At 45.6% G+C, this 26,396-nt stretch overlaps 1 protein-coding gene across 2 annotated transcripts in view; it reads left to right on the top strand.

Annotated features, from left to right (window-relative positions):
• SMARCAL1 (SNF2 related chromatin remodeling annealing helicase 1) overlaps positions 1-23,826 on the top strand; it is a 106,312-nt gene extending 82,486 nt beyond the window's left edge. For both annotated transcript variants that reach the window (XM_088455778.1, XM_088455779.1), the window contains exons 14-17: positions 10,278-10,460; positions 20,759-20,859; positions 21,045-21,141; positions 23,550-23,826. In XM_088455778.1, the coding sequence (XP_088311904.1) occupies positions 10,278-10,460; positions 20,759-20,859; positions 21,045-21,141; positions 23,550-23,717 (549 nt within the window). In that variant the 3' untranslated portion in view covers positions 23,718-23,826. The remainder of the gene's footprint in view (positions 1-10,277; positions 10,461-20,758; positions 20,860-21,044; positions 21,142-23,549) is intronic.
• The last annotated feature ends 2,570 nt before the right edge of the window (positions 23,827-26,396 follow it).

Here is a 26,396-nt window from a genome sequence, read left to right as displayed (position 1 = left end):
TTACAATAATATACTTCAAATCTATATGTGTGTAGCAAATAAAACCAAGAGGATTTTGTCATGATTTGATCAAAACATTTAAGCCTGCAGCCCAGCGTTAAGGGACTCCTTGTTTTTCTGCAGGTCCCTACACTAGCGTATATGCCCAGCACACCATTACATTGCAGTTAAATGTTCTCACCTCCTAGATACAGAGGGACAAATCTATACATGGGCAGGCTGTGAGCCACACCCAACTAGGCTTTTTATAGCCTTAAATGAAAGCTGCCATGTTAGAAGAAGGCAAAATTTTGAAACAAAACAGAAAAGATGTATAGATATGTCCCTCTGTATCTAGGTCTCCATCCTCAGCACCTCCATGGCCTCTTCCTCGTCTGTCTTTGACGGCGTGGCTCTTGAATCTCCCAACTTAAAAGCCAAGGCTTTTACCAGTTCTGTAATTCTGATGATGCTTAGGGCACGGAAACCTTCCTCTGCCCGCATTTAGTACAGAGTTTGGCACTCGTATTTTCAATGGTGTAAGCATAGAAAAATATGATCCTGTGGTTTTTAGGGTCTCCCGGGTGCTTGCTTTCTTCAGGCTGAGTTATACCGTGTTCTCCGCCTGGCCACCCTGAGGGTTCAGGCATATGCACTCTGTGTAGCTCCGTGGGATTCTTCTTTGGTTCTCAGGGCTCTACAGGCTCCCCCTTTCGAACCCCTGAAATCAGTAGACCTTAAGTGGTTGACAGCGAAGACTTTTTTCTTCTTGCTATCTCATCTGCCCGCAGGGTCTATGATTTGGCAGCCCTTTCTTGTCGCTTTCCCTTTTTGATTTTTCTTCAGGGTAGAGCTGTTCTTTGTACCAGGGCGGGTTACCTACCTAAGGTTGTATCTCGCTTTCATGTAAATGAAGAAATTGTAGTTTCAGTCTTCAGGCCTCTCTGTAGGTGAAGGTTCTCTGGATGTTGTACGCGCCCTACGTGGATCGCACCAACTTCATTAGGAAATCGGATTCTCTTTTTGTGTGGTATGGCTGTCATGAGCGAGGATGGCCAGCTAACAAACAGACTCTGGCTAGATGGCTTCGTATGACGATTTCTCAAGCTTACGCACAAGCTGATCTCTCTGTTCCAAACACAGTGATGGCACATTCTACTCGATCCGTGGGACCATCGTGGGCATTTCGTCATGGTGCCTCTGCTGAACAATGGTGCAAGGCAGCCACGTGGTCTTACGTCCACACTTTTCCCGAATGTTATGAATTTGATACAGTTGCCTCTTAGGATGCTTCCTTTGGGTGTCAAATTCTCCTTTCTACTAAACAGGAGCGTCCCCACCCTTAAGGGAACTGCTTTGGGACATCCCCAAGGTAATTCCTGTGGACCCTATGGACCCCGAAGAAGAACATAAGATTTATGGTATAACATACCGTTGTTAACTTTTTTTTGTTCGAGGTCCACAGGGCACCCACCCTAATGAACCTGGTGTTGGTAATCTCTCTCTTTTGTATTTCAATTATTCCCTCTTCTTAGAGCGTTTCTGTGGTACAATTGTTCTTACTACTCCTGCCTTGGGTTTGGTAAAAAACTGAATGCCTGTAACCAGGGGCGGGGTGTATATGGAGGAGGACCCAGTGCATCCTGGGAGCTAAAGCTTGTAACAGTTTGGTGCCTGGATCACTCCAACCACATACCCCAAGGTAATTCCTGTGGACCCTATGGACCTCGAAGAAAAAGAGTTAACAAAGGTATGTTATACCATAACTCTTATTTTTCTGTTAATTATGAGGTGATGGTTGATAATAATAAGTTCTGCACAATATATTTAGTCTAATTCCACACTATCTTACACATAAGATGAAAAGAATTTTAACTGTGTACTGGACACCACACAAGTGCAGACACACACAGATGGCAAAATGTAATATACAGTATATGCTATTCTATTTGGCCCTGAATCACAATATAAACTTTATAAATTGGACAAATGCCTTCAGTATTCCTGCATCTTTTTGGATCATATAGAAATAACTTTTATTAAGGAGTTTAAACCTTTATTCATAATATTATTATTTTATGCTGTTCATAAGACTATTCAGAAAGAAATTAGACTAAATATATTGTGCAGAACTCACAATCGACCATCACTTATAACTATCAGAAACATTCACTTCCAATCTCATTAATTCTAGGTCACCTATTTTGTTTGTAAGATTCATCTGTTATTGTACATTTTATATATCTACTTCCACTTTTATGTTTACACATACTTATCTCTTCTTCTAACACCTTACCCCTACACCTCGCAATTTTACTTAATTATACCCTGCTCCCTATCTAGAATAATTGTACACTGCCCCCTGTGTTCATCCTCACTCCTCATTGAGGTGCAACCCAATCTTTCTAACTCCGTTCTTCTAAAACTCCAAACCCTACTTCCCAGGGGCGGATCCAGAAAAAAATTATAGGGGGGGCACCATGATAGGGGAAGGCGTGGGAGGGGGGTATTTTGTGGGCGCCAGTTCCTGGACAAGTGGGTGCGGCTACATAGTAAGGGGTGTGGCCTCATAGCAAGGGGCGTGGTATCATTGGGAATGCCATACTCACGAGACACGTCCTAGTTTTTATTATGCTGCGGCATGGAGTACATACAATTACCAAGGCCAAGACACTGTCTTACCTGCCAACTGGTGTTCTAAGTATTGATACCGTTTAAACAGTATCGATATTAGAGAGATTTGATTGCACAGACCAGATTGCCCATACCTCCCATTTCAATATAAAATAACTTTGTCACACAGAACAGTTTGCGGTTCCAACACACATAAAGGTATTATATTGTAAAAAGGGTATAATCAGCCTTAATCTATACAATGCAGCTATATACAGGATAAAGACAAAGATACAATTACCAATACTTCGCCATGCGGTCTGGATCCAAACTAACAGCTGTCTTTCAGATAGCTGGCTGGGTGTTAAGGAAGAAAAGAGAGGAAGAAGGGGGTTGGGATCCAGACTGCATAGGAATTTATAGGTGAACAATATCCTTTGAACATAAGCTAAATACTCAGAGGGGCTCCCTATTGGCCCTTTATTACTGAGTCACAATGGTTGTTGCTATTCATTGGTTAGTAGATGGTTGACGTCACTGGAGGTTGAACTGTGTTAGAAAATCCCTTTGGTATTACAGGTTTGACACCTTCGCCTCTCAGGATGCTTCCTTCGGGCGGCGAATTCTCCTTTCAGCACAGGAGCGTCCCCACCCTTAAAGGATACTGCTTTGGGACATCCCCAAGGTATCCTGTGGATACCCTATGGACCCTGAAGTAGAAAATATGAGATATGGTAAGAACTTACCCTTGTTATCTCTATTTCTACGAAGTCCATAGGGTTCCTCAGGACTCCCGCCCTGTCGCACCTGTGCTGCACATGGGCTTTGTTCTGGTCACCGGTTTTTCCGTCTCCCTCTGGTGAGAGTGTGATTCTTGTGTGTATCCAGATCTTCTTTCTCTCTCTTCCTTCTCCTCCTCCGGCCTATGGCTTGGTAACTAACTGAGGTGCCTTGGCTCGGGGGCGGGGTATAGGAGGGGGACCCTAGTGCATCCTGGGAGGCTGAAAGCTTAACTCTATGGTGCCCGATGACTGACGTCACACCTATACCCCAAGGTATCCTGTGGAACCCTATGGACTTCGTAGAAATAGAGATAACAAAGGTAAGTTCTTACCATATCTCATATTTTTAGACCGTCCATTAGAACAGTGATGACCATTCCCCTGTAGTGCGTACTATCCTTAATGTTTTCGATCCCAGTGTACTGAGTGATCGTCTGCAGCCCACGATTAAAGTAATCTTCTGCAGGTTCACTTTCCTTTTGTTTAATGGAGAAGATTTTACTCCAATTAACAACGAACGGGAAAAATATGGCTAATTGGGCAATTATACGGGCAATGCAATCCTGATTACCTTGATCAGTTAAGGGGATGTCTGCATCCAGAGTACATGCTGTGATAAACTTTTTCACATCTGTACCTTCTGGGAGGCATGCTCTTAACACCACTCGCCAATCCTTGTTGGTTGGCTCATGAGCATTGCCTAGATCCTTTATGAAACGCTGACATTTTGCCAGATGTTTCTTGGAGTCAGGAAATTCAGACATAATGGAATGTAGTTCCGCCCGTGTCCAAGGACAGTGCATCGCTACTTCCCTTGTGGGTACGACACCATTCGCATCTGCGTTCCCATTAGGGACAATAATTGTCCTTACAGGGTGGATGCCTCCCACCTCTATACCTTTAAGCCTATTACTGCAACGAACGGTTTTAGTAACCTCTGCTATCGAAGCAGTTGGTTCTAATACTTCCTGCACCCTTATTAAAGGAGCCTCCCCCACCATGGGTTCTACTAGGGCCTCCCCCCCATGAGCTAAGGATCCCTCCCCCCCTCTTGATGCCATAGGGGCAGCTACTTGTACTTGCTGGGAAGGGACATTTAATAACTGCACAGCATGGGATACAGAAGACATTGCTACAGGATCACTTTCATCATAGACATTTTCCAAATATTCACTCAGGACCGGGTACAACTTACTTGGTTCAGTTACAACATTTTTATAGTTTTTGTTATGTGGTAATGTATCATCACCGCCCACCACATAAGGTGGCGGGGGTGCACAAGCGCGATTCGCAATACCTTTGGCAACGCTACCGTGCCGCAAGTTTGCATTTCCCTGTGATGCGTACGCTACGCTGTGTAGCGTTGTGTGCGCATCACCCCTAGGCATGCACTTGGCTCCACGCGGTGCCCCATGCACTCCATTAACCCATGTGCGACTTTCATTCAGCCAGAGTTTCAAAGAATCATCATACTCCACTCTTTTCTTTAGGGATTTCACTCTACATATGTGATCCCTAAGGTTATTTAAAATCTCCATATTAAAGCTTCCAATCTTTGGGAAAGGTTTCTCACTCTTACTCGTCATCTTAACCCACACAGTACAGTGCGTCGTTGCGTACGCACCATATTTAGTGTACATTATATGAAGAGCCGACCTGGTCGGACCTTGCATACACAGCGCATCGTCTACCATCCCTGTTGACTGTTTTGTGCCCATTTTTGCAAAAAAACAACAACAATGATGAGACCGGTGGAAGAATTAACCGATAGGCTGCTTCCACGCACCTATTCTACAGTTAGCTAATATCTAAAAATAGGGAACACAGCAATACCTACTAAGGCAAGCACAGTAACCACCTATAATAGGGAACACAGGAGTTATCTAGCTATAGATAAAACCACAGTAACCACCTATTGTCCTTTTGTCCCCGTAACCAGCCTCAGTCAGAGATGCCACACTCGTATGGTCCGGTCGCAACACTCAAAGGCCCTAACTGACCGATGAATATTACAACTACACTGGAAGCTATATTTTATCGTTAACTCTCTTTAACGATAGGAAACCAGGAGGATCCCCTCTGCCAGTATACCTGTTATGTATACCCTATATTTATTACCTAAAATAGGGACCACGAAGGCACAACCTATTTCACAATCTCAATCATACACCTTACACACTTCTATATTGTGGCCAAATAACAAAAAAAAAAAAAAATGCCTTTCTTTTGATTAACAGCCTTTTTGGAGATTACAGCCCTATCAATATGACGTATTTCAGTCTTGATGATTTATTTGAATTCTAACAGAAATGCTAGTCGCATGCTTCACTTGCTATTGTGCGCTCGGTTACAAACAATTAGATGTAATCGCTACACGTGGCAGGAAGTGGCCGTACATCCGGTCGCACGCACTATGCTGCGACTGCACGTGGTGTACACTAAAACCTCTGGCGTTATTGTGCGATCGGTTGCGTATGCAATGCGGGCCGTTCTACAACAACGTGGGCAAGCACAAATCTCTCTCCACTATCCCAGATTCTAATCAGCCCTCTCTGAATTTGCAAACTGCGAGTCTCCGTCTCTGAACAAAAATAGGAACACAGGAAAATAAGTCTGCGGGCGCCTTTCCACTCTTTTGTTCCAAGACAAGGGGAGCAGTTCAAAAATACAGTGATGGGTGATATCCAACTCGGTGAGCCCCCAAATTATTGATACCGTTTAAACAGTATCGATATTAGAGAGATTTGATTGCACAGACCAGATTGCCCATACCTCCCATTTTAATATAAAATAACTTTGTCACACAGAAACAGTTTGCGGTTCCAACACACACAAAGGTATTATATTGTAAAAAGGGTATAATCAGCCTTAATCTATACAAATGCAGCTATATACAGGATAAAGAAAAGACAAAGATACAATTACCAATACTTCGCCATGCGGTCTGGATCCAAACTAACAGCTGTCTTTCAGATAGCTGGCTGGGTGTTAAGGAAGAAAAGAGAGGAAGAAGGGGGTTGGGATCCAGACTGCATAGGAATTTATAGGTGTACAATTTCCTTTGAACATAAGCTAAATACTCAGAGGGGCTCCCTATTGGCCCTTTATTACTGAGTCACAATGGTTGTTGCTATTCATTGGTTAGTAGATGGTTGACGTCACTGGAGGTTGAACTGTGTTAGAAAATCCCTTTGTCCTAACCTTGGCATGCAAATCAACAGGGGATGTGTACAATGATTTTTACAGTATAGAGTATAATTCTTGGCAGGTCTTCATAACTCGATAGTGATCCCTTCCATATTCATTCTGTTGGTTTCATATTCCTGTTGAGACAGAGGGAAATCGGTAGATACTACTCATGACCCATTTATCTTATTCCTAAGCCCAGATATCATATAACTGCTATTTAACATGTAACATTCACTGTATACCTTTAAAAACATAAACTTCTATGTTTGGAACATTTATTGTGTAAATGGGTGAATATTTGTATGAGAGGAAAGAGGTGTTTATGTACTAAATAGCATTGTGCGTATCTCAGTCAGTTTATGGTTAAATGGGATATAAGTTTATTGTAAGGAAAGGCTGCTGTCCGTCGGGGTAAGGTTTCCGACAATAATACTTAAAAGCTAGCTATGCGATTGAAACGCAAAACAGTATTTAAACAGTATTGCTGTACTAACTTTGTTATGTGTTTATGTAATGTAAAATGGCGCCTAACCGTTGTGAGCACAGAAGCATGGCTCGCCATTCACAATATGGGGAGTTGCGGGGGCATGGAATGCGTGTGCATGTATAGCGAGCATGTGCAATTGTGCGTGCGCAAGTGCGTGCGCGAATGTGGCGGGAGCGTGTGTTCGCATAAAATGGCCGTGGACGATCAAATCGTCCAATGGATGTCATGTTGCGATTCGTGCGCAATTAAGCGATCGCAACCAATTTATACGGTTTCGACATAAGCTCCATTGGTAGTTGTCTAAATCTTGGGAAGTTTCAGACCTTTTTGGAAAAGAGAGAGGTAATACCTACATTTAAAAGTGTCAAATCATTTAAATCCCTCCCCATGAATCTGCAACTGCCAGCCAACATAAAGCATTAGAATGCATCGATCTCTCTCATTGCCCTCTCCCTGCCCATATCTATATAACTACCTCCTCCGTATAGCTGTCTCATCTAGTCCTTCCTGCATATATCCCTGATTACACCTCCATAGCTGTCTCTCATTACCTGCTCCAAAGCTCTCTTACTTCCAGTTCCTTCCATATAACACTGAACCCCTCACAGCACACACTGACCCCCTCACAGCTCACTCATTGACTCCCTCACTGCCCGCCTAGCAGCACCCACTGCCCACCGCAGAGCACTCATTCACTCCCTTACAGCACTCACTGTTCCTTTCATTGTCCACCAAACAGCACTCCACACTTCACCGTCACCTCACAGCACTCCCCACCACACCTCCCAGCCCCTTTGACAACTACCTCACAGCATCCCCTTGGCCCATCCAATGTTCACCTCACATCACTTCCAACTCACTAGCACCCTGTGTGGGACATTTTTGAGCGCCCCCTGGTGCAGAGACAGGTCTGGTAGGTGATAGGGTGAGTGTCTGTGGGGCAGATGATGTGGGTACTTCAAAAACATACTGGTAGGCTAATTGGCTCCCAACAAAAATTAGCCCTAGTGTTTACAGTATGTGTGTGCGCGCATGTGATAGGGAATATAGAGTGTAAGCTCCACCGGGGCAGGGACTGATGTGAATGGCCAAATATTCTCTGTAAAAGTGCTGCGGAATATGTGTGCACTATATAAATAAATAAAATGTGGGTGACACGGCGAGAGAGTCTGTAGGCAGGTCTGGGTACAGCACCCTATCCCCACTCTTCAATGTTCTCCTCTCACAGCACTCCCCCACTCCAATGCACTCTCCCCCCTTCGTCATATCACAGCAATCCCCCACCTTCCTTCAATATTCACCACATTGCGGAACCCCAAACCTTCCTTCAATATGCACCTCACATTGCTTTCCCTACCCCCCTCAGCAGCCCCTTTCTGTGTCCCCAGAAAGCCCCCGTTTTGTCTCCACCCCCCGCAGACCCCCCTACAGTGTCTCCGTCCCCAGCAGTCCCCCCTACTATGTCTCCGTCCCCAGCAGACCCCCCTTCTATGTCTCCGACCCCATTTTGTGTTCAGCAGCCCCTTTCTGTGCCCCCAGCAGCCCCACTTCTTTGTCACCAGCAGCATCCCTTGTGCTCCTAGCAGCCACTTTTTAATTTGTCTCCTTCCTCAGCAGCCCCCTTGTGACCCCCGCAGCCCTCCGTCTGTGTCTCCGTCCTTAGCTGCCCCCTTACACATCCTCCGGAGCCCCCTTGTGACCCCCGCAGCACTCCATCTGTCTCCTTCCTCAGCTGCCCCCTTACACATCCTCAGTAGCCCCCTTGTGACCCCCGCAGCCCTCCATCTGTCTCTCCTTCCTTAGCTGCCCCCTTACACATCCTCAGCAGCCCCCTTGTGACCCCCGCAGCCCTCCATCTGTCTCTCCTTCCTTAGCTGTCCCCTTACACGTCCTCAGTAGCCCCTTGTGACCCCCGCAGCCCTCCGTCTGTGTCTCCGTCCTTAGCTGCCCCCTTACGCATCCTCAGCAGCCCCCTTGTGTCCCCAGCAGCCCCCACACTTACCTGCAAGTCCGCATTGCTGTTTCGTGCTCCCGGGAAGCGGCTCCAGTGCTCCTCGCGCACCAGGTCTTTAACAAAAAACTTTATTGGCTGCGGCCCCGACTTCTAGTAGCTGCACGGCCCGAGGAGGGCTGACAGCTGCAGCCTCTCCCTGGTGGCTGCCGGGCCAGTGCAGCTACACAGTAAAAAAAAAAATATATATTTATCTTAAACAAGAGGGGGGACACATGCCTGGGTGCCCCCTCCCCCCCCCCCCCCGAATCTGCCACTGCTACTTCCTATACCAGCTTCTAAGCCATTTACTAATCTCCATAAACTTTAGCTGTCTTTCCAGTGTAGCAAGTTTATGTTCTCATTCTCTAATATTGTTTTTGTTAGCCATCTATCTACCTTTAACTTTATTGATGTTGACACGTAACATAGCTGTGTCCTTCCCAGCTCCTCCTCATTTCTCAACTTAATCTATCCACAATATGCCAAACCCCTGAGCTCCTTGGTGACCGCATGCGACCCAGAATTCATGGTCCTGCAAGAGATTACCTCACCTGTCCTCCACGTAACTAATGCTGGGCATACACTATACAATTATCTGTCCAATCTGTCGGGTTGGAATGAAAACCTGGTAATGTATGGGCGCAAATGAGATTCAGATTCGACCATATGGTCCCAAACACATGAAAATGGACAAAAACGATTGTTCAAATTGGTTAAATATGTTTGATTTAACTAATTTGTCTGAACAACCATTTGTCTGTTTTCTAGTATTCGTAAGCAAATGGTTGATTGTCATTTGCTCACATACATTACCAGGTTTTCATTCCAACCAGACAGATTGGACAGATATCTGACAGATAATTGTATAGTGTATGCCTAGCATTAGGCCCTTACCACCAGCCCCTATCTGTCCTACATCTCCTAGTACTGCTGCAGCAATGCTGCTCCAGATAAGACATCTCTAATATCTGCTAACTTCTTTTTTGTGGGATAACAGCCCTGACACACTACTTCTTTTGCAACCCATTTCAAATTTACTTTGGTAGGTAACAAAATAAAATTAAGACATTACAAAGAATGTTACCTTTTGTGGAGTTAGCTGCAATCGCTTATAGGTGACTAACCTGGATGGACCTAGGTATAATGCTTACCCACACAAAGTACATTAGGAATATTTCTGAATAGAATCTTCTTATGCCTAATTCTGCTTCTATCAATTTTCCTCTCCCTGTAGAACGTGGGATTTATTCGTATTGATGGCAACACTTCATCAGCTGACCGCCAGTCTCTGTGCCAGAAATTCCAGTTCTCAGATGAGGTCTCTGTCGCTGTATTGTCCATCACAGCTGCTAACATGGGTCTGACTCTGTCCTCTGCAGACTTGGTGGTGTTTGCCGAGTTGTTTTGGAGCCCCGGGGTGAGTGTTGGGTCTTGATACTAAAAAATCGAATAGATAGAAGTGTGGGGTAGAAAACTAAAAACATTGTACGTACAACCAGACAGAAAAGCAAACACCAGATGCAGATGGATCATAGAAGCCACTTGATCCGTCCATGATCCGTTTGTAGACATCCTTTATGGGTAGCATTTCACATAGGTTATCTGCATTTTTGGGGATAATGCATTACAGGGAGTTGTAGAACTGGATATCCTTGTAATATTTTGGGGTAATGTACAGATGTGTCCTTGCACATCTTTGCTTCAGCCGTGCCAAACAGCCCCTCTTGGCGTGTCAGGTCCAGTGAGACACTGCTAGTTCCTGGCGTATTTTCCCGGGTGCCTCTGCTGATAGACTTTATATGCAACACTTGTACATCTGTGTGTGACTAATAGGGGAATTCAATATGGAGCGAAAACTCAGTTTTTGCGGTAATATCGCACCTATGACGTCATTATCGCAGGTTTTAGTTTTACACTGTATTCTACTTCAAAGACTTTTCGCAGGTTCGAAAAGTCTTTGAAAAAAAACGGGGATAACTTTTCACCACCGAATAGGTGGCGGAAAAAAGTGCAGAATTGGGGTTTAGGGGTGCAGGCTTAAAAAAATAGCCTGCATCCCTGGGAATGACATTTTAAAAAGAAATGTGTCAAAAAAAAAAAAAAATATAGGGACACCCTAAAAAATTTATTTAAAAATTGGGGTGAAAAAAAAAAATGTAAAAAAAAGTGTTTAAAAATAGGGAAATAGGTTCAGGGCTATTCTGCAAGTATGCGGCAGGTGTTTTCTAGAATAGAGTATATGGGAAAGATTTCTGGACTGCACAACCTGACTTTATATATAATGGGAGGTGCTACCTGACGAGACTAATTGCAGGCACAGAAACAGACAAATCTCAGATGCACAACTCCAAATTATTAATAATATATATAAATGCAATAAAATTTTGCAATCAGTAGAGGTTTTTAGCATAATCATGGCCAAGGTTATGGGCCCACCCACCATTCCAGGTAACCTCTTTCGGGTAGGTCCCTAACATACTAGGGTTCAAATCCAGAGCGCAGGACCACCCAAAACTGCCCCAGCCAAGCCGCCCCAGGGCACCAGCATAGTAAGAAAAGTGCAGTGTAAAGAGATAGTTAGGAGCAGCTGCATATAAAGAATGACAATTAAAAAGTGAAGTACATATATATAAAACACACAGTGAAGGTTTAAAATGTGTTATAATGGAAAATGTGTTATATAATGCAGTGCCCTGAGACAAATCAGCCAACGCAATCCAGGGGGACCCACGCCCCAAAAATGAACCAAAATTGCACTACAGTATATAGAATAGGCTATTAGCGGCAGGTGCGTAGTTGCAGAATTTTTAAAAACTTACTTTAGGGACTTAAAAATATGCTAGTACCCATTTTCATGTACCCCAAATTTGATGGGACCACTTAAAAAAACGAAAAAAATAACCTAAGTGCTCTTCTGCAACACTTCTTCAATGTCGGGAAAAAAACACCTGCTGCGGCTATTTAAATCCCCGACTTTCATTTGCAGGCTAAAACGGGGGTACCCATAGTGATCCCCCATGTTTTTACAACTTTAGGGGGGTCCTACAATTTTTTCCTGGAAAATTTTGTTTTTTTACGCAAATCCAACTTCGTACTTTCCCGTTTTCGTAGATTTGATATTGAATACGGGGATAAAGCGGGCGCGCGCCCGATACCTTATCCCAGAAAAATCTCCGATATGAAACGTAAACTTCGACAGCGAAGTTTACGTTTCATATTGAATACCCCTCCAAGTCTCTGAATTAGCATACAAAGTGCTACAATGCAGAGGCCGCGGCTTTTTTCAACACCATGTTCCGTTTACAGACTCAGTCGCACACAGATATACAAGTGCGTCATATCAACTTAATCAGCACAGTCTCCTGGTGCGCCCTAATCACATCACATTGCGACATTTACAGCAAAAAAAGACGCCCGACGCTAGCAGAGTTCCATGAGACCTGGCGGCTCACTCATTCCAGGCATGTCGCTCTGCGTGGTGTATTGAGGATAGTTGTAGGAGGACACATTTGTATGTAATGTACAACCATGTTTAAATAATTCAACCAAAAGATATAAGGGTAGTTGCACTAAGCAAGGGGTCTTCAACCTTTGGCCCTCTAGCTGCTGTGGAACTACACATCCCAGCATGCCCTGCCACCGTTTTGATATGGCAGGGCATGCTGGGATGCTAAAACTGTGGCAGGGCATCCTGGGATTTGTAGTTCTACAGCAGTTGAAGACCCCTGCACTAAGCTTTTGAAAGAGATTGTACCAACCAATCAGCTCCCTAACAAGAACTGATTGATTGGTTGTACTTTTTTTCTCCAAGGCTTATACAACTTCCCCATAATCTGTGCATAACTAATGTCTTAATGGGGGCTACTTTGTTATCATTTGTGACTTTTTAAGGGGTTTTCCATACTATCACTATCTTATCAGTTTGTTTGATAGAGTGGTACTTACAAGTAGCCAGGACCTTTGCTGGACAGCTGTGGCAATGCTCGGGCAGTTCCAGAGCAGGAACTCTGGTTGCTGAAAATCAAAACTAGAAACTGAATAAAGGGAGAGCACAGGTGTGCAGGCCCCCTGTAGAGTCACAATCGACATGTAAATTTAATTATTGCTTATCAGTGATATTAGGAGAAAAGTATAAACTTGACATTATCCTAATAAGTACAGTACACAAACAGATTTTCCACACTAGTGTGTCTTTAATCGTGTGTATTCATATTGTGCTACAGAATGTATGAAGAACATAAGTGAGAGTATGGGAAATCAATGCTGTAGTACTGCTAAACAATCTGCTATGATTAGTTACACATTTCTTTCTGGTTCTTGTTCTTTCCTGGAATTGTAGCTGTGCTATTGCCATTTCTGTGTTCTCTCTGAACTACATTCCCAATCAGCCTCTTGTTGCTGTAATATGTAGGGATGTGCGCCGACCCCCGTGTTTTGGATCTGTGTCTCCTTCAAGGTTTTGGATCTGGATTTGGTTTTACAATCCACTCTCAAGTGTTTTGGTTTTGGATCTGGATTTTTAAATAAAAAATAGATAAAAAGTTCTAAAAACAGCTAAAATCATCTAATTTATGCAATCTGAAAATCGGATGTAAAATCCAAATTGCAAAAAGATCCGAACTGCGACCCGAATTTACCCGGATCTCCTCAGGAGATTAAAACCGCGACTTGGATTTACCCGCATTCACAATATTCGGGTGGATTCGGATTTCTGGAGAACCGAACCGCACATCTCTATTTATTAGGTTCTGAGTTTTTAGAAGCCGCTCGATTCCGGTGATCTCGGATGCACGTTTAAAGTGGCAATAATTGAAATGGCACAACCAGACTGGTATTGCCATTTAAATTATTGCTGCTTTTAAATCTGCAGACGAGATCTAAAAATTCAGGACCTATCACGTAACCCCTGTATCTCCTCTTGAGTTAACTCCGGAGTACAAGGGTATCCCACTTATTCCCACGGGCACCACGCAGTTAAAGCTTTTGCTGCTCCCAGGATGCACTTGGGTCCATCCTCCTCTATACCCTGCCCCAAGCCACAGGCACATCAGTTTTAGTTGGTGCCCGGCCGGAGTCCGGTCACCCTGTCGCTTATTTTTAAAGAAGAAAAGCTTTTTATTTTTTTTCACTGTTTAGAGCGGCAGCATCAGACTGTCCTTTAGGACGTCCACGCTGCCGCTCCTTCTCCCTGCTGGCGCCGCAACGCCAGTACAGATCTGGGGATCGCGGCGGGACCCCAGAGTCTGTACTAGCCAGGCTCTGGGGACTCCCATGACTGCTGCCGGAAGCGACGGAGATCAGGCAAGCCGCGGGTCGCCGCGTACTTTCAATGCAGTCTGATGCCTCTGGTCTCTGGGGACAGACCGGAGGCGCTAGCAGCGGCGGCGGGCTCCCCCTCTATGAGGCATACCCCGCGTGTACGCTAGACCACCAGGGTGACAGATTGGCTGCGGAAACCGGCAACCCTGGGGTTAATTGCTAGCCAGGGGAGGCAGCCTTCCCTGTCTAGCGGCTCCTCAGCTCAGCGCGCCTTTCTACTCTGGTCTGGCGTCGCTGAGCTGCTCTTATCTTGCGGCCACTCCTCCTCTGAGGTCTCCGGCGGCCATCTTCTTTTGGCAGTGCATCGCAGATCTCTCAGGCGGTTCAAGTGGTCCGGTCCCCCTGTATACCTCTCCCCTGCTAAAGGACAGTGTACACAGCGCTATAGCCCTCCCAGACACTGAATCTGGGAGGTTGATTGTAGCGAACGGTGCAGTGAGTATTATCTTCTCTGCATGGTATGTGACTTTTGCTAGTGCTGCCTGTCTGTGCTTATTTCTACTTACTGTCAGCCTATACCTACCCCTTTCCTTCTCCTACGGCCCGGCAGGTGTGTGGGGGAAGGGCGATTTTCTGTGGACCTCACTTACGGTATATAAAACAAGTATTTGTGAGGTCAGTCACATACAGTTGTGTGCTACACAGTACCATTTTGTGGGCTATTTGTGTTGCATACTTGGGAATGCGCTGGTGTTATACGCCTCACCTCTTCTCGGTGATACATACTTTTTGCAAATTTATTGTGTCATGTCTGATGAGGAGACTGAGCACCACGGGGCTCCTGTATTGTTTTCCTGCCGACGCTGTTCGGCAGGGGTAGATGGGGAGGATTTATCACAGGATGGTCTGTGCGGCGGTGCCAGCTGGTGCCTGGCCCCCTCTAAACCCCCTACATCGCAGGATCCTCCTTGGGCGATGTTTTCGCAGGTGCTGGCGTCGATCGCGGACTGTTTAGCGGTCCCGACTGCAGTCCCTACTAGGGCGTTGTCCCAGCCTACCATCCCCCATTCCGCTGGTATTCCGCATTTATTGCAGTCTTTCCACGGGTCTCAGACTGTGGGTCCTTATTTGGGGTTGCCTGTGTACGTACAGTCTCCCTCGGTGACACAGCAGTCCATGGTGCCTTATCAGGCAGTTCTTCCGCCCTGGGTGAATGTACTTACCAGCTCTGTTCAGAGTCTGGCGGCCTCGTCTTTGGCTTTTCAGTCGATGTTACAAAGTGACATTCCCTCCAAGGCGTCCAAGCGCCCCGTTTCGGCTTCACTGGCTGCGCAATTAACGGACACCGATGTGTCTTCAGATGACGGAGTAGTACATGAGGACTCTGACTCAGATGTCATGGCCCACGAAGTGGAGACTAAGGGCCTGATGCAGACCCGGTCGCAAGTGCTGAGCGCTCGCAACCGGGTCGATGGAGGCCCATGCGCACGACGGAGCCTGCTCCGTCGTGCGCATGCGCGAGACCCGGATAGCGACGGGCAAGCCGTCGCTCGGTGTCTCGTACCAAAGGGGGCGTGCTGTCGATGTTAAGTGAGAGCACGCCCCCTTTGGTGGGCAGGCCGGGGGAATGGCTGCCCAAACGGAGGCGTTCCCATGTGAACGCCTCTGTTTGGTGCCGGCCCCACTGACATCACGAGTGAGTCAGTGGGAGAGATTTTGGCTCTGTTAGAGCCGAAATCTCTCTAGGGCTTGCGGCAACGAGACCCTACCACAAGGGTCTCGTCACAAGCCCGATGGTCGCGATGGTCTTGACCATCGTGACCATCTTCCTGGCCGCTCGCTATAGCTGTGGGTGGTCACCCACAGCTATGCGAGCGGCCAGGAGGCCTCTCTAGAAAAAAAAATAGCCCGGCCCTGATTCAGAGCGAGCGCTTTGTCAGAGCGTCCGGCTCTGAATCAGGGCCTAAGTCTTCCATTAATGTGCCGGCATTGGTTAGGGCGGTGCGGGCCATCCTTCACATAGAAGAGGATGCGCCGGCTCCTAGGTCGAAGTATCCTAATTTTAAAAAGGCAAAGGTAACTTCGAATGTCTTTCCCCTGTCCGACCAATTGACGGATCATATGGCGGGGGCCTGGCAGTCGCCCAGTAAGAGATTCCAACCACAGAAGCGGTTGGCATCCAACTATCCTTTTCCTGAGGCTCATTGCAGGAAATGGGAAACTCCACCGGCGGTGGATTCCCATGTCACCCGCTTAATTAAAAGTGCTACGTCAATCAGGAACTTGTTGTGCCAGCTTTTCAGTCACCTGATCTTTCAGCTGGTGAGGCTTCCTTGGATGTAGTCCGTGCTCTCAGAATTTATGTGGACTGGACTGCTTCCGCTAGGAAGTCTGATTCATTGTTTGTTCTCTTTGGTTTTCACAGGAGGGATTGGCCTGCCAACAAACAAACGTTAGCCCATTGGCTTTGTTCTGTTATTTGTAAGGCTTATGCACAGGAGGGTTTACCTGTGCCAGACTCTATTAAGGCTCATTCCACTCATTCTGTGGGTCCCTCTTGGGCTGCTAGACGTGGTGCCTCCGCTGTTCAGCTGCGCAAGGCAGCCACTTGGTCTTCCATTCAGACACTTTTGAGGTTTTATGCGTTTGACACCTTTGGGCGCAGGATTCTCCTTTCTGCACAGGAGCGTCCCCGCCCTTAGTTGAACTGCTTTGGGACATCCCCAAGGTCAACCCTGTGGACCCGCTATGGACCCTGAAGTAGAAAACAAGAGATATGGTAAGAACTTACCTTTGTTATCTCTGTTTCTACGAAGTCCACTGGGGATCCAGGACTGCAGCCGGGCATCGGAGACGCAGGTAAGTGGCAGTCCTTACCTCTGGCGGTGGAAATCTGCCGGAGGGCGCTACAATAGGGCGACTGGTTCGTTTACTCACCCACTAGACCACCGGGGCAAGTTAGACTGCCGCGGCGACCAATTTTTTCACAAGGCCAGCGCACCCGGGTGTTAATGCAGCACAGGGGAGGTAGGCTTTCCCTCGGCAGCCCCTCCCCCAGCCCAGACGGCGATCCCTCATTAAGAGCTTTCCCGTTTCTGGGCTCCTCCTCCTCCTACCTTCATCCCTATATGAGACGCTCAGTAACCATTATCTAGTGCTCTGCTGAAGCTGCTGGTCTCAGGAGGTTTGGGTCCAGTCTCCCTGTATACCTCTCCCCAGGAGTCCGGTTATACAGCGCTTAAATCCTACCAACCTATGTGCTTGTGTAGTTGATTCAGAGCCCATTGTAATTATATTTACATGTATTGTATGTGACTAGTGCTAGCTCTGCTGTGGTGATACACTTTAACTTTCTGACTGTCAGTTATTACTATCACTGCTGTTTCTCCTTAACCCTCAACTACCAGGTGTGAAGGGGTTCAAATAGTATTTCACATTTAAATTTTGTGAAGGCTGTCAAATTTCATTGTTAGCTTTACCCTTATTGTGTGCTATTTACTGCCTATGTCTTCTGAAGATCAGGATAAACAGGAGGATGAAGCCCCTGTGCTGATTACATGCAAATTCTGTCTTGTGGGCTTGTCCTTCAGGATTCTATACAGGATGGTTTGTGTACTAATTGTTATAGATTTATACACCAGTCCACATTACCGGGCCCCGGTATAAGGACCATCCTGAGTGTCCTCCTTATCCCAGGTCATGACGCAGCTAGTGGATCGTTTATCAACTCCCATGCTGCCTCCTACCGAGGGGTACCCACAGCTGTTACAACCAACAATCTCTGTACCCCCTATGCAGTCTCCTTGGATCGATTTTTATGCTCATCAGAATATGGCTCAAACGTCTGTCAGCTCTCAGCAAAAGTTACAGGAGGGCAGACTATTAGCCACCAAAGTACATAGGCGCACTGTATTATCCTCTCAGTCCACCCAGCTTTCGGATTTAGATGCATCATCTGAGGAGGCAGATGACGGACAAGGTTCTCTTTCAGAGTTACACTTGGGTGAGGAGCACTGTCAATCAACAGTGGATGTTCCTGCTTTAGTGAGGGTGGTTAAATCAATCCTGAATATAGAGGATGATTAACCGGCCCCTAAACCCCGTTGTCCTGAATATAGAGGATGATTAACTGGCCCCTAAACCCCGTTGTTTAAACATCAGTAGGTGCTTAAGTCTGAATTCCCTCAATCAGAACAGCTCACTGAGCTCATGGGAGAAGCTTTGGGTACCCCCGGCAAGCAATTCCAGGTCCCAAAGAGACTAGCGTCTTTTTACCCTCTCCATACTAAGGAGTGTACTAAGTGGGAAGTCCCTCCCACTGTTGATTCGCATGTGGCACACTTAGTTAGAAACTTTACGCTGCCGTTACCATCTACATCCTCCCTTAAGGAAACCACGGATAGAAAGCTAGAAACTTGTCTAAAGTCGATCTACTCGCTTTCTGGCGCTATCACTAGGCCAGCTATGACTGCCGCTTGGGTGGCTAAGGCTATCGAAGGATGGGCAGGGGCACTGGAAGAGAGCCTGCCATCAGACTATACCAGGGAACAACTGGCCTATATCCCATATTCAGGAAGCGGCTTCTTATTTAGGAGAAGCTGCGTTGGATACTAGACTCCTTGCCTCTCCGGCATCTGCGGCTTCGGTAGTCGCACGCCGGGTCCTTTGGCTTCGGTCCTGGAAGGTGGACCTGGGATCCAAGAAGGCACTTGAATCCTTACCCTTCTCTGGAGACAGGCTGTTCGGCGAAGAATTGGTTAAGTTTGTGGCTATCGTATCAGCCTCTAAATCTGCCTTTCTGCCATCAGCAACTGCCTCTAAGCCTAGGCAGACCTATTATCGGTCCTTTCGCCCCCAGGCTAAGGCAAGAAGACAGTCTTTTCTCAGGCAGTCTAAGACCACCAAGCCGCGAGTCAAGCAGCTTTGGTCGGCCAGACGTCCAGCTTCTAAGCCTGACGACAAACCTTCCGTCTGATGGAGTGGGCCTCCTCCTGGGGGATGCCAGGGTGGGAGGCCGACTTTTTCAATATGCCGACTCTTGGCCTCAAACAACAACAGACACCTGGGTCAGAGAAGTGGTCTCTCAGGGGTACGCCCTCACTTTCTTGAGGCGTCCTCCCCAGCATTTTTTTGTATAGGTCCCCCATCAGACCCTATCAATGCCCTGGCCCTCCAGGAGGCCATTCACTCCCTGTAGCGCTAAGGGGTGATATTACCGGTTCCTTTGGCTCAGAGAAGAATAGGTTTTTATACCAATCTCTTTTTGATTCAGAAGCTGAATGGGTCTCATCGGCCTATTCTAAATCTTATATCCCTCAACAGGTTTATCAGAGTGCCCAAATTCCGTATGGAAACTTTACGCTCAATTGTCCTGGCAATGGAGACTGGTGATTTCATGGTTTCTCTGGACATTCAGGATACATACCTGCATGTACCTATTACTCCAACCCACCAGCAGTTCCTATGATTTGCTGTTCTGCAGCAACATTAAGTTTTTCGGGCACTACGCTTTGATCTGACAACAGATCATGACGGTTATGGCGGCACACCTCAGACGCCAGATAGTCAGAATTCTGCCATACCTAGACGACCTCTTAATCTTGGCAGACTCACCGATTGTGTTACAACGGCATCTCCAGCTGACTGGCTGGATCATCAATTGGAAAAAGTCCTCCCTATCTCCGACATAGCGGATGATACATCTGGGGGCACTCCTGGATTCTCCAATACAGAGGATCTTTCTGCCAGCAGACAAGATTGTGACACTACATTTGTGGGTGCGCAGCTTGCTCCACAATTGGAGGGTATCCATTCACTCTGCAATGCAGGTCCTGGGGTCCATGGTATCCACCTTCGACATGGTGGAGTACGCCCAGTTCCTCTCCAGGCCCCTTCAACAACTGATTATTTCCCGGTGGAACGGACAGTATCATCTGATCCAGTCCCAGACGATCCTTCTCTCTCCGGAGCTTCTGCTTTCCCTATCATGGTGGCTACAGGCGTCCCATCTGGACAAAGGGGGGGCCTATAGACATCGAAGAAATAGAGTTAACAAAGGTAAATCTACCATAACTCTTAATTTTCCCTTTAGGGATTAATCTTAATCTGAGATTTATAAGGAGATAAATTGATTGAACAGTGATTAGTTATTAACCTAATCTCTAACTGCTTTTTGTGTTTTGCCCTGTCTCTCTCTTGCAAATTCTCAATAAATTCACCTCCATTATAGAAGTTTATTGTCTCATGGAGTGGAAGGAGCAATGGGATTAGCACAGATTCCGTGGGAACAGGACCTCTTATGTCCAAACCTACAATTGTTACTAAACTACTGTATACAACAATACATCCCTTGGGTGGTTTCAGGTTGTCTGTGATTTGTAAAGGTTGTGACATTCCCCCCGGAAGCCCTCTTACATGTACAGGTGATATTCAGGTCTTAAATCAGACTCTTCCTAGGTCCTGATCCAAGCGGAAGATCGTGTTCACAGAATAGGACAGACGAGTTCTGTGAATATTCATTACCTGGTAGCTAAAGGAACCGCTGATGACTACTTGTGGTAAGGAAATCCTGATTAAAATAACTTGGCTTGAAGTCCTCTATGGGCTCTTTTACTTACATTATTATTAATGGTTGTTATATGAACTGTTTTTGTAGCAGGTTGCCATTGAGTCATATTTCTTTATTAAGTAGTATTTGCTTTTTAAGATACACATAATGCTGTGTTTAATCACTTTCCAACAGGCCAATGATTCAGGAAAAAATAAAAGTTCTTGGCCAGGCCGGACTGTCTGAGACGAATTTTTCAGAAACAACAGAATCTACAAACTTTTTATGTAAGGTAAGATGTGACCTATAAACAGAACAATGAATTCCTCCCTGAGGTGTCTAGATACTAAAATGCCCCTCCGCAGCTTCATACTGCAGCCAAATACACCTTCCTAAAGGTGGTAAAACGCTAAGACTCAGAAACAACTTCAGGACATAGAGAAAAAACATCAGATTTTTTTCCCTATTCCATTACAAATTTATCTAAAAATGTTTTTCTAATATTGTACACATGGATAATGAATAAATGATCACCAGCCACTTTTCCTGCAATACTATTGTGATGCACTTTGGTTGATTTTCATTCACACCCCAGCAGGTAAAATGCATATACCTGTAATACGTATGTTGTAAGATCAAATGTGGCGACCTCCTCAAAATGTGTGTTTAATTCATATGTGATATATGGAGAATGTACAATGCAGCAAACATGGAGTGCTGCGTATGTGTTCTTCAGTACATTTTTATGGACATAATGAGAGTCTTAGCAAACCTTTCCAGACATTATGGTGCACTTGGTAAACCTTTATGGACATAGGACCTGATTCAGAGTTGTACATCATGCACGCAGCAGCTGTATCTTTGGGCGCAGCTGCTGTGTGCATATATGCTAATGCTGCAGCATGCATCTAAGGACAAAAGATGCCTCCTAGTTGTATCTCAGATCCCAGTGCTGCGTCCATCACGACCATCAGCCATCTGTGTAAGCCTAAGGCTACTCAGATTAACCGCCTCATCTGCACTGCGGCCCTTAAATCTGTGTCGGAAGACATAGCCACTGGCCTTGGCACTCCCAGAAAATGGGGACAACATGCCTCTGTTTTCAGGAAAACTGCCCAGCACCGACCCCTCCCTGCCCCCAAACAGTCGCAGGATTTTAGGGAGCACTATGTGTATTGGAGCTGGACCCGTGTTCTGCACATGCACAAAACGCATCCTGTGCATGCACAGTCCACCCACCATTGGACTTATATGTAAATCATCTGGTTTGTGTACAAGTCTGAATCAGGCCCATGTACCTATGCTGCATAGGGCACATGTTGCATCTAACCAGGAAGGGGGGATCCTATACTATTTGTCCTCCTGATTCTGCTGCTACCAGCATTAGGCTGGTGGCACCATAGCAGGTACACATGCAGCGTGTGCTGTCCACACCATTGTGATCTTCTCCAGGCTGCTCAACATGGATTTGTATTTTCTAGGAGTATGGGGCCTGCAAAACAAAAAAGTATTTAGAATGGTAATTTACATACAAGATAACTGTCTTTTTACATGTGCAACTGCGTGACATAAATTAACATCCACAGGTTTCCGGTTTACCACCTCAGGTTGAGTCTCCCATATCCAAAATGCTCGGGACCAGGGGTATTTTGGATAACGGAATATTCCGTATTTTGGAATATTTGCATATCATATTGAAATGTATTAGGAATAGGGCCCAAATCTAAACACAGAATGCATTATATATACCTTATACACACAGCCTGCAGGTAATTTTATACAATATTTTCAATAATTTTATGGCTCAAACTAAGATTGTGTACATACATGAATTTCATTTATGTTTCATATACACTTTATCCACACAGCCTATACGTTTTTTTATATTTTATTTTTAATAATTTTGTTACTTAAAGTTTGTGTACATTGAACCATCAAAAATCAAAGGTTTCACTATCTCAGTCATGCTAAAAAATATTCCGGAATTCGGAATATTCCATATTTCGGAATATTTGGATATGGGAGACTTAACCTGTATAAAGAAAAAATCTCAGGGGGAGGGAAGACGGTCTTTATCTGCAGGGTGAACCCAGTAACATCTAGCTATAACACCAGGGGTACTATGGATACAGCTATTTCCAGATACCGGACGATTGGTTGACATTCAGGTCAATACATCCTGAATTTCGACAGTAAAAAGTTCAACATGGTCATTGGGTCGACCATCATTATGTAGATATGTATTTAGGTTGACTGGATTAGATTGTTGACACAGTCAAAAGGTTGACCTTTAACATGTCGACCTTTATACTGTCAACCCTTTATACCATACCAGCTATTTCCAAGAAACCTAGAAGAGAGCTTTAGGCACCACAGCATTTTATACTATGGCCACTTATAGTCCAGATAAAGTATAGGGGGTGCATAACAACTGCTGAAAGTAATATCTAGTGGTCAGAAAAGCCTAGCCAATTAGATAGCTACAGTAGTCTTCTGTCTGTACTATTTGAAGGTCTGTTTACCAGACAAAGCACACCCAGTCCCACATAGGACATAGGCTGATTGCAACTCATTGACAATGTCTTGGAAAATATAAATGATTATGCCATGCTTAAAGTGTAGAACAGCCTCTCTTCATTACATTAAATGCAGATCCAATGTTTCCCAATATTAATCCTTTCTCCTTGATCCTTGCTACAGGACCCAAAACAGAAAACCATTTACGACCTCTTTCAGAGGTCATTCTCCCAGGAAAGTGCTGGGGATGATATGGACGAAGCTCTGTTACTGGAGGCCTGTGAGGAGGTCGACCTGGAAATCCCAGCAGAGAGCCCGTGCAAGAAGAGGAAGATTGAAGATTACTTTTGAATATGTCAGCAAAATGAGAGTTTTTATTGTTTGACTGGGAAAAGCTTTATTTTATAGAACATTTTGTATAATGTTATTTATATGTCATAATTAAAGATAAGCAGTATGATTTTTCTCGTCTTCATTTGAGCTGGGACTGTGCAAAGAACGTGTTCTCCATTCCCTGTGTGTATGTGGCCTGGGGGCCGCCGGGAGGCAGATGACTGTAAACTGAGGCATAAGGTAATAAAAGAACATCATTTTATGCAGCAAGTCATATTTTCATTGATACAGGTTAGGGTACATAACAATTTTCCAGCCTTCCACAAATAAGAAAATATATAATAATATATGCATACTACGTATTTTTTATTAATATTTTTTGGACTGGCGCAGTCTCATGGCATGCGCCTGCAGCCAGCTGGGCTTTTACTGACACTGTTGCATCCTATGCAACTGCACCGTTCCGGTCATCCCCTAAGATTTAAGAGAGAATAATGTTCAGAATGTAAATAAATATATTCAAGTGCTTCAGAAATATTTGTGCAAGCAGCGTTCATAAACACAAAATATTGCAATATATCACATACAAACGGACCCGCATATGTATAATCAGTACAAACGGACAAACCTAAAATTCAAATCAATTATGATGTTTATAGCCTCTTAGGGTGGGTACACACCTGAACGATCGGCAATCGTGCTGATGTTCACGGCAATTTGCCTTCACCCTGGACATCGCATGATTGCCGGTACAAACTACAGGATTTAATGAACGTCGGAACGATTACTTGTTCCGTCCTTCATTTATATATATATATATGGCACCGCATGCGCTATCGTGTGATTCAATCATGAAAATCGGACATACATTGCAATGCGATCATTAATAAATGGGGGGCTTAGTGATAAAACTTGATTTATCTGTATTGTTAATATTAATATGGAGTTTCTTGCATAAATAGGAATGGGTATGTTAAGAATAGTATTTTACTATAGTTATATGCTGTATACACATTTCTTATATATTTTTTTTATCGTTATGTATTATAGGTCTATTATATTTTTTATAAAGATTTTCGCCAAGGGTTGGTTAGTAAAGATTGTGATCTCCTTTATTAATGAGCTATCCAGTAACTTTACCCAATCAATTTGATCTGAGAATGGCTCCTTTAAATATTAGGACTAGTATTTGGTAGGCACCCATAAAAATGAATACTAATGTGAAGTCTATTTTATTTTCTACTTCAGGGTCCTTAGGGTCCACAGGGCCTTTATCTTGAGGTATAGGTAGTCTATGCACCACATTAAAATCCTTGAACCTCCCAAGATGCAGCGGGCTCCCCTCCTATACCCCGCCCCCGGCCAAAGCACCATCAGTTTCGTCAGTGCTCGGCCGGAGTCGGGTGTTCCACATGCAAGGGTGGCTGATCACAGCACCTGAAGATAACTATGAGCGGTAATGTGGACAGTCCGATGGACGTCCGCATCACCGCCCCGTACTGATCTGGGGATCTCGGCGGGCCTCCGGGGATTTTTTCTGCTGACAGGGACCCCGGAGGATCCCTGAAGTTAGCCGGATTTACGGGGGATGGGTAAGTAACGGCGGATGTCCACTATCACAGTCGTATGGTCACCCAGGGCTGGGGGCTCCCGGGGTGCTGGTCTGCAGGTGGAGCCAGGCACTGAGTCCTGCGCTCCACCTAGCCTCCAGGGACAGCGGGCCAGAACAGTAGCGGCCGCTCTGGCGTCCCTGGGGTTAATTGCAGGCCGGGGGAGGATGCCTTCCCTGTTTACAGCCGGCTCCTCCCCCGCTGCTGACTCTTTGCTGGGCTCCTTCTGTCTGAGCTCCGGCGGCCATTTTATGAGACTTGAGCTTCAGACGATTGGTGGAGCCAGGGCCCCCTCCTGCAAACCTCTCCCTCTAGACTGAGAGGTGCAGGTAACAGCACGGTCCTACCAGGTCCAGTGCCTGGATAGTTGACAGGAAGTGCTGATAGACACCGTTTCTGCTGAGTTCTACTGCCTGTGTCTGTCTTTGCTATTACTGTCAGCCATTTTAGCTATCCCTGTTTTTTTTTTTTTTCTCTGTCCAGAAAATTGACCCTTATTGTACAGATAGGGGTGGGATATATTGTTTTTAGACCAAGTCTGTGTTTGGTGTCACATACATTGTGTCTATTTACCATTATCATGTCAGGTGATGACGAACCTGTGCAGCTTGCAGCACCTGCCCTGTATTCCTGCATTAGATGTAAGGCAGGTATTGGGGAGGAATAAGCAGAGAGAGGGGGCCTATGTACTACATGTATGCTACCTAGCCCTTCTCAGGCCGCCTGCGTGCCGCAAGAGCCTCCTTGGGTGAAAAGTCTGGCCCAGGCTATCGGCTGCGTTTGTTTACCCCTCTATGGGGTACCGGGCCCTTCTCAGGGGAGCCCAGGTCAGATGGTAGTGGCACAGAGCCAGCTGTTACCTGTGCCTGAGGTGTCCCCTACCCCTAGTTGGGTGGACAACTTTCCTAAGGCGGTTAATTTCCTTACGGAGGAATCTCCGCTCAGACCCGTGAAGAGGCCATTATTGTCATCCCAGCCTCAGTATGACGAGGATGATGTTACCTCAGATGATGGGGAAATCCTAGATTTGTCTGACACTGAGGCTCCCGCCAAGGAGACTGAGACTAAGTCGTCTATATCCCGGGCC

This window comes from Taudactylus pleione, unplaced genomic scaffold (genome assembly GCF_031769625.1).
Source record: "Taudactylus pleione unplaced genomic scaffold, aTauple2 ptg000671l, whole genome shotgun sequence".
NCBI classification, from domain to species: domain Eukaryota; kingdom Metazoa; phylum Chordata; class Amphibia; order Anura; family Myobatrachidae; genus Taudactylus; species Taudactylus pleione.
This window is presented reverse-complemented; position numbering and strand designations above follow the sequence as displayed.